General features: G+C 40.6%; 1 protein-coding gene across 3 annotated transcripts in view; it reads right to left on the reverse strand.

The window, feature by feature from the left end:
• klc2 (kinesin light chain 2) overlaps positions 1 to 8,382 on the reverse strand; it is a 16,223-nt gene extending 7,841 nt beyond the window's left edge. Inside the window, exons 1-10 of one of the 3 annotated variants that reach the window (XM_017437245.3) lie at positions 8,303 to 8,382; positions 7,159 to 7,226; positions 4,703 to 4,948; positions 4,273 to 4,609; positions 1,749 to 1,965; positions 1,463 to 1,652; positions 1,157 to 1,330; positions 874 to 973; positions 506 to 555; positions 281 to 348 (exon numbers count right to left, since the gene is read on the reverse strand). In XM_017437245.3, coding sequence (XP_017292734.1) covers positions 281 to 348; positions 506 to 555; positions 874 to 973; positions 1,157 to 1,330; positions 1,463 to 1,652; positions 1,749 to 1,965; positions 4,273 to 4,609; positions 4,703 to 4,930 — 1,364 coding nt within the window. In that variant the 5' untranslated portion in view covers positions 4,931 to 4,948; positions 7,159 to 7,226; positions 8,303 to 8,382. Of the gene's footprint in view, positions 1 to 280; positions 349 to 505; positions 556 to 873; positions 974 to 1,156; positions 1,331 to 1,462; positions 1,653 to 1,748; positions 1,966 to 4,272; positions 4,610 to 4,702; positions 4,949 to 6,946; positions 7,075 to 7,158; positions 7,240 to 8,302 lie in introns of those variants that run through there. The other 2 variants (XM_025010846.2, XM_037976349.1) reach the window with 2 other exon arrangements.
• Between the last annotated feature and the right edge of the window lie 620 nt (positions 8,383 to 9,002).

Consider the following 9,002-nt stretch of genomic DNA (forward strand, 5'->3'; position numbering starts at 1 on the left):
TAATCATCAAAATTAAACGAAATAAACATTTGAAATATATGAGTTTGTATGTAATGTATGAATATAATATACAAGTTTCACTTTTTAAATGGAATTACTGAAATCAATCTACTTTTTCATGATATTCTAATTTTATGACCAGCACCTGTAATGTGCAACCAAACCATTCTCCACAACAGTATTGTTAATTCTTTCTACCTAAATTTTCATCAAGTCATAAACAGACAACTGAGTTTTATTATTTACATTTTTTTCCAGTAGACTCAAATGTTTGACTCACCTGTCCACTTTACAGGCCTTATACCAGCTCCCGTACTCCACATACGGAATGGAGTCCTTGCGTTTACTCTGAGACAGACAGCAAGAAAACAAAATGAATAATAAGGCAGACGGTTGGAGGAGCCAATTATGAAACACGAGCCCATTAAACAGCGAGTTCAACGCCCTCGTTGACCACATCAGTCCATTTGTGTAGCGTAGCAACAAGCTAAACCTAAAAACTGACCTTGCTCTCCTCCCGCTCCTCTGCGTGCATCCAGATTGGTTTGTTGTCATCTGTGAAATGAACAAATGAGGAAAAACTGCTAATTCTGCCCGATGCATAGAAATCACAGTGAAGAAACACAGCCAGGGGCTCTGAAGTGACATATGATAACACAAAAACACACGGCAGTCATTCATCAGTTATGCTAATTCTGTCTCATGTTTAGCATGCGAGCACTGATGGCGTGATGGTCAGGAAGAAACATCAACATTAAGCAGCTCCACAGGATTCAGTATCACAGAATAATCCCAAACTCTGCTGGGTGAAAAGATCTGGATGCAGGGTGACTTAAATCAGCTCGTTTCTCTTCGATTTACTGATGTACTTACTGTTGACAGATCCAAACTCCTTCTCGTGCGCCCTGGTGAGGATCTCTTTGTACAGAACTTCAGCATCTTTGAACTTGCCTTGCTTCAGGTAGCAGGTGGCCTGAAAAACAAACAAACACACATCAGTGTGTCCACAATACGTTCTACTCACAAACTGTAACCATCCTTCACGTACACCTAATATATTCAACAACTGTTCCGAAGAAAACACTCTGGAAATAACATTTAGATAATATTTGAAGTGTTTTTTTGTTTGTTTGAGCTGTCCACATCAGGTCCTCACCAGGTTATTTTTGGTCTTGGCTACATTTGGGTCATCAGCTCCCAGTTTGGACTCGTAGATCTCCAGGGCCCGTCTGTAGTAGTACTCCACCTCGTCGTACTTGCCCTGGTTCTGGCACAGCAGGGCCAGGTTGTTCAGCTGCTTGGCTACATCTGGGTGGTACTTCCCCAGCACCTGGGCCCGGCGGGGAGATAAACTCGTGAGCATTTGCAAGACAAATCCTGACTAAGTGATCATTTGCATTTGGACTCAAATGCAAACAAAAAATAGAAGCAACACTTTAATGCGGTGTGTTTTGGCCGTCACCTTCTCTCTGATCTCCAGAGCCCTCTTGCATAGGGGCTCAGCCTCCTTGTATTTGCCCCTCTTGCCGTACAGCACAGCCAGGTTGTTGAGGGTCGCAGCCACAGCCGGGTGGTCCTTCCCCAGCGTCTTCTCTCTGATGGCCAGGGCGTCATTCAGAAGGTGAGCAGCTTCTTTATATTTGTTTTGGTCTCTGAAAGAAACAGAAACAGCTTCAGTTTAATATTTTCTTGATAACTAACAGCTTGTGAGAAGTTAAAGGGACGTCAGCCCCCTCCATCCCCCTTACCTGTACACCAAGGCCAAGATGTTGAGCATGGTGGCCACGTCAGGATGGTCGTGTCCAGACGTCTTCTCCAGGTCTTCCAAGGCCTGTTTGCACAGCGGCACGGCGACCTCGTACCTCCCCTGGGAGGCGTACTGGATCACCAGGTTGTGCAGCGTCCTGAGGCGAGCCGGGATCTCGTAGCCCCCCTGCTGGGCCGCCACCTCTCCACTGGGCTGGGCTGTAAGACAAAAATCACACAAGGCAGGCGTAACTTTTTTAAAAAGCCTGAAAAGTGTAGATTTAATTGCTTGAAATAATGTTTAAATGACTGTTAGCAAGAAACCGATTTAGATTTATAGAAAAATTTTGTCCAAGATGGAAAAGTGATGGGTGAAAATAATCTGATCTAAAGCTGCACTGATTAGTCTTCTGGGCTGATTCTGACTTTTGCAAAGCTCTGATCTGCCAATTCCAACTTTAACCAACTCAGTCCATTTTATTTTTGTTTTTGGTTGTTTTGTTTATTTTGTGTTCCAGTTTCAGTGTTAAGTGTTCTTTTGAAAGTAAAGTTTATTAATCTTTGAGAGGATGTACTTGCACTATGATGTTATTATCATTACATTAGTTTAAAACGGCCTCCAAATGATATTATTGTTTATCGCAATAATTTCTGAGACAATTAATCACCCAGCAAAATTTGTTATTGTGACAGGCCTACAGTAGAGTACAAATAGCAAACTTTGAGTCTTTTTCCATCAGTAAAATCCTCCACAGCAAAGACATTTCATTGCTAGCATGAATTAACCACTTAGTGATGGTGCGTTCACGTACCAGAAGATATCTGGATTTTTGATTGTCACTGAGCTGTGGTTTGTTCAATAATTAAAAATAATAATCTTTTTTTAAATTTACAAATTAGTTGGCTAATAGTCACAATCATTCAGTTCTGGATGAACCAGATAATTTAAGCTGCTTATTCTTTGTCCAGTCTCACCACGTCTCGCTTCAGCTTAATTTGTCTCGTCTCGATTTTGCACGGCCTCATTGTTTTTCCGTGTAACTGTGTCCCGCCGCGATGTGGGCGGGTCATCAGAGCGTGGCCACCCGAGAACTTCTGCGTTGTCATTTTGTTTACAACACATAACACGGCATTAGCAATGGAGGACATCAGGGGGGTAGCTGCTGCTCAGTCTGTGGCTTTTTGTCAGACTCGAGGTGACATCTGACACCCATTACAGCTAGGGTGGCCTGATTACAGAATAATAACAAATCTATGATCAATATTAAAAATATGATTATTTGACTCATTTACTCATTGTGTTTGGAAACACTATTTTATCTAAAAAATGTCAAAAGTTCATTTTAACCTCACTGAAGAGACTTAAGTGGTTCTGTTTGCTTAAAAATATGTAAAGGGTTTAACAGATCAAAGGGGAAATTTTAACAAGAAACACATAAAACTCCAAAATAATAATCTAAGATAAGAATTCAATCCAAATCTGCAGTCTTTCCAAATATGTATGACCTGCCCCCATGAACGGTGGAAGATCATGTAACTGCTTGCATCTGAGTTCACATGATCATTTGTCTGTGGTGTTAGCAAAATATCTCCTGAACCACTGGATGGATTTTAATAAAACTCTTGTAAAGTAAACACTGGATGTAGATCTGCAACTGATTACTTTTTGGAGTCAAGCCAATTTAAGATGTCTGCCACACCTAATTGACCTTAAAACCCAGAAGTTACTGTAACTCGGTCAGTTTTGCTGATGTTGAGCTAAAATTTGATGTGGTAGTAGCTGAGGGTCATCCCCAACACATTCTCTGAGCACAAGCAGATTGCATGGGATTTTTGTTTAATACTCTGACGTGCAAGGCTGCGTGCATCAGGCATTTTGTTCAAGTTATGCTACTTTTTATTCATTCTGCAGTCTTGACCATGTTCTCACATTTTTCCTTAAAAAAAAAAAAAAAAACTCCACGACACCAAGTGGGACAAACTGTTGAACGTTCAGCAACCAATACCCTAAAGAAGCATGAACTGAAGAACACACCGCCTGCTCAGTGAGACGGGAAACTAAAAATACTCAAACTGACCTTCACTTCTTTCTGTAGTTTAATTCTCTCCCTTCAGGTCCCTGAGTATATTTAGACAGCAAGTTTACTCAAAACCACACACAAACTTCTGCTCCAAATGAATGAACTGTATGATTGCCATTTAAACAAAGAGCCATTCATATTAAAGCTTAAGTCAAGAAAACTTGTTCTTAAGGGTATAAACAGATTTTTTTATCTTCAGGCCTCCAGGCTGCTGAGCCCTGAGAACTGTACATGTGTTCATGATAAACATGGCTGCTTTTAACTCCGTACATTAAATAAAAACAGCACTGGTTTGCTTTCTGTGTATTTGTTGGTCACAGGAGACGGACTGGTTTACGTGCATAGGTGATGAAAGCTTTGCAGGCGAACATACATGCACTGTCAGCTGTTTGTACAGCAGCTTGTTAAAATCATCCAGAGCAGAGCTGAAACCCGCTGATCATACCTGGTCCCTGATCATCGTCGTTGGGGAACAGATCATCCAGACTGTCCTTTGAAGAGTCTCCTCCTCCAGTTCCATCGCCTCCTCCTGAGTTCTGGTTCTTCTCCTCGGACGGAGAGACGTCGCTGTCTAACTTCTTGATCTGGTTCATGAACTCCAGGTGCTTCTTCTCCTCCTCCAGCTGGGCGACGTTCTGCTCGCTGCGCTGCAGCTTGTGCTGCGTTCCCGCCAGTTCGTCCCGCAGCCACTGGTTCTCCTGGTAGAGGCGGCGCATCTGAGCGCGCAGCTTCTGCTTCTCGGACTCCACGGCGCTCAAGTGGCTCGACAGAGCAATGATAACCTGCAGCGGGGAGGAAAAACAAGTGGTTAGAACAGCTTCTGTGTGAAATTCTGAAGATAAAAAAAGTTGTCCTTATAGCTTCAACAAGCGAACCTGTGCCTCTCCCAGGCCCAGCTCGATGTCTTCCAGGTTCTTCCGGAGCAGGCCGGACTTCTCCTGGGCGATGGGCGCCTGGGTGCAGTCCAGCAGAGAGTTGAGGAGCTGGGCGTGCTCACCGCGCAGCGTCTCCAGGCCCTGCATGACAGCCTTGGTGTTCAGGACGATCTCATCCTGGCTCAGCCGCTCCAGGGCTTCTTCACGTGGATACACCATGGTGGACATTTCCTGCTTTTACGCACACTGTGTTCAGACAGATTAAACAAACAAAACCACAAAATATTAGTTGTGTTTTACCTTTCCTGTTACCTTTCACCTGTTGAGGATAGTTTGAGGATAGTTTGGAGCTACAGAAGGTGAGACAAAATGAAAAAGGCCAAAGCTACAGCACAGAGGTGGAGAAATGAGGAAGATGCAAGATCAGAAGATGGGAAAAATCCTACAGCAAAGAATAGAAAAAGCAAAAATAACAAATGTACTTCTGCGGGTTTAGATATGATGGTAAAAATGAGTCACAAACACATGAAAGCCAACGCTCTCAGTATCTGCCTGCGCAGACTTAGGAGGTGACGCACAAAGCCCAGAAAGAAACAAAAACACAAACATTTCAGAAGCATGTTCACTGCTAACAACGTGAAATACACAGATGAAAAACATGACGTGTTAGACTGCATTAAAGCTGCTAGGACCACCCTCGTTTTTATTTTAAACAAAGAGGTCAGAGGTTAAACAGTGGTTTCCTCTCTGTAAGGTGAGACAAGCCTCCTGGGTGTGTTTTGGCGATACAGGACAGAAAGTGATAACGAGCAGATGAATTTGTTAACTGTAGTTAAATCCCGGATGATTCCTACGAGCTTGAAGCTAACTCAGCATCTGTCAGAGACGAGAAAATCCAATTAAAGGAAGAAGCGATCGCTCGACACACCCACCCGTGGAAAAGGAGCAGAGGACGCGTCGCAGGGAGACGACATCAAATATCGAAAGGATCATTTTAACTTTTAACAGTCAGTTTTCTGTATGGACAAATATCAGATGATTTTAACTCATCAAAAAGAACGAAGAAAAATGAGCACAGAGAAATGTCCCTCAAAATGCTAAAGTTAATTTAGAAAAAATGTAACTATTATAGAATTTATTTACTAAAAAAATTATTCATGATTACTGACTACCCATTTAAATATTGTGCAACTGTTTTAATAATCTCTTTAGATTTACATTATTAAAAAACTAACAACTAATATTTATCATTACCAATTAATTATTATTTTTTATTTAATTGGATAATAGATCTTTAGATTATCTAATAATCATTAAACTTTAGCAGGCATCTTTACATATGTGATCTGCAGTCTAAAATTAAAACATTTCATACAAAAGTATTGATAAACCTGTTGCAACTATGACACAGCTACATCTACACAGGTATTTGAGTTAGAAACGATTAGATTCTAAACAAGTGTGTCAATGCATAAGCACAGAAACACCTTTAATACTACTCTGTTTTGTTTTTGCCACAATTTGTCTGTTTGGTTTATTATCTAAACTAAGTACATTTGATTTGACTTAAATGTGTCATAAAATGAACAAAATGTAGTTAAGTCCAGTAAGATGGTAAATAATCACCAAAAAACCCTTGTGCTCCTGATAGGTACAGTGAATATAGATACAGACAAGCTCACTGATAATTGTTTTCATGAATTACAGTCATGATCAGACAAGTTTAAAAGCTTTTCTTTTCACTTTTGCAGCCCTGATGGAGGTGCACCTGTTCTCCTCCCCCTCCTCAGAGTCGGTTTAACTCACCCATCCTCCTCCCTCCCCTTCGCCTCAAACACTGACTGCAATGCACCAATATTCACACCTAACCTCAAAGAAACACATTTACAAAACCAGGAGCGCTGGGAAGCCGCCAGACGGCAACAAACCCGCGTCCGGAAACAAACATCGTCACATATTTCTGTCTATTTATCGGAGCCATTTTATGGTAAAAAAAAAAACAAACAAACACAAAGAGCCGGTAAGATGGTCGAGGCCTGTGGTCGGGAGGGAGGGAGGAGGCGTTTAGTCTGGCACCAGATCCGTGTAGGTGACCCACAAGGACAAACAGGACTCCTGTTCATTTCTGGAAATAATCCCTGAAATATGTGTCGAGCCGGACCCGGACACGATGGGAGCTGTTTGTAAACAGTGAAGGCCCGAGCTTCGAGCTGGTACACAACACAAACATGTACTATCTATTACAGTGCTCTGAAGACGGGGGATTACTCGATGCAGACACGTTTAGTCAGAAAAGCAGATCTGTATGTATCCTCCATCAGCAGCAGGGTCGACGACGGATCGCGCAAAATGCAGAAATCCGAGGAAAATGGCTAAAAGGAGAAACACGCGGATTATCAAAATGTCGAAACATCTACAGTCTGTTTATCCACAGCATCCTGACACATCGGAGTTACCTTCATTGAAGACAAATGCGACGCTTTTCCTCTTCGGAATAAGGCAGCGGAACAATGTTGTGATGCTCCTGAAGAAAGACGACTCACGTCAAGTTTACTGACGCACACAGACTTCCGGTGGTGCTTTTCAAAATAAAACTCACAAAAGCTTGAGAGTTTCCTTTACGCGACAAGGATATTTTTTTATTACAAGGGTTAACTGTTGTTTTCTTGTTTATGCTTTCTTTTGTACGTATTATTATTATTTTTTGCAAGCAAACTAATTCTGCATGCTTTGTATGTCTTTATACAAGCCAAACATTCAGCTCGATCGAGAACAGAGTTGGTTTTTGTTGCTCTTAGAATTTTATTTACAAAAAAGAGAGAGATACATTGACATCTCTTCAGGTCCTTCAAAAACACAGTTCTGTTTAAAATCTGCTTTAGCAGACTTCTTTCGCTGTGTTTAGCTTTAATCAATCATTCTGCCATTTCAGGCATTCAGCCGCCATTTTGCTACTTTTAGCTACAGTTTTACTATTTTTCGCATTAATGTGGTAAAGTTTAGCTAATTTTTTTGACAATTTAATTTTTAACATCTGTTTTGCTACTGTTTTACTAATTTCAGCATCCATATAGCTATACCTAGCTATACATTTACTAATTTTAGAATCTCTTGCTACTTTTAGCCACTGTTTTACTAATGTTTGCATCCATTTCGCAAATTTTAGCTAAATTTGTATTGCTAATTTGGTTTTAGCATCTGTTTTACTCATTTTTGCATCTGTTCAGCTAATTCTAGCTATTATTTTGCTAACCTTAACAATTATTTTGCTACTTTTAGCTTGTGTTTTGCTAATTTTAGCAGTCAAATCATACATCTCTAAGCATTCACGCTGCATTTTCACAGAAAATTAGTTACCAAACTCTAAACATAAGCTCTTAAATCACTCTTACATTTTGCTTGAAATAAAAACCTCGGCTGGCATTAGGTAAACCAGTTTCATCCGGTGAAATTGCTGAGTCAAAATACTCCCGAGTTAGCGTCTACGCATTAAATGTAAAGTGACTAAAATTATTAAATGAAATCTACAAAGAACTATAATTGGTTGGGTTAAAAGCTTTTAACAGTGTCAACAGTAACTATTAGTGACCGAATATTTACCTATAAAAAAACGTTGTGGGGTTTTTAGATTCCCTTTTACCTTCCAACATCATGGATGAAAATGGCGGTCTCTCCAAAAAGTTCAACTAAAGATGAAGCAACAGGTCAAGATGATTCATGTCCGACTTTTTTTCATTGTGGGCGGGAAATAATGGCGCACGCCTTCAAGGTCATAATAAGCTGACAAGACGGTTGGACTCATCTTTTTTTTTCTTGTAGAAAATTTTCAATAAACAGGACAAAGAATAATAACATTTTTTTATTATTAAGAGAAACTTGGTCTTGTTAAAAGGATGTCCGAGGTTACTCTGGTAATGACATTACAAGTTATCAGAGGGAGAAAATTATAAATCACACAAATTACAAAACAATGAGGTGAAGCCTCTTGCTATTCGTGTACTCTTTGCAGCAGCCTCCAAACAAACAGCTAACCACATGTAACAGGGTTTTTTTTTTTGTTTTTTTTTTAACGTATTCACAAACATTCAAGCTTTTGACCCACAAAAGAACACTTCCTCTGGATAACTTCCTGCACTTCACTATTCCACCACCAGGTCTCCTTATCATCTTTTATCTGTCCAGATGACACACCAAGTACCTTTCTCCCTGTTTCTCTGATCACTGTTGCTGTAGTAGCCCAGTCATCTGGAAGCTCTTTCTTACCACCCAGTCTTTAGTAGCTCCTTTCTGAACTCCTCAC

Source organism: Kryptolebias marmoratus, linkage group LG7, assembly GCF_001649575.2.
Source record: "Kryptolebias marmoratus isolate JLee-2015 linkage group LG7, ASM164957v2, whole genome shotgun sequence".
NCBI classification, from domain to species: domain Eukaryota; kingdom Metazoa; phylum Chordata; class Actinopteri; order Cyprinodontiformes; family Rivulidae; genus Kryptolebias; species Kryptolebias marmoratus.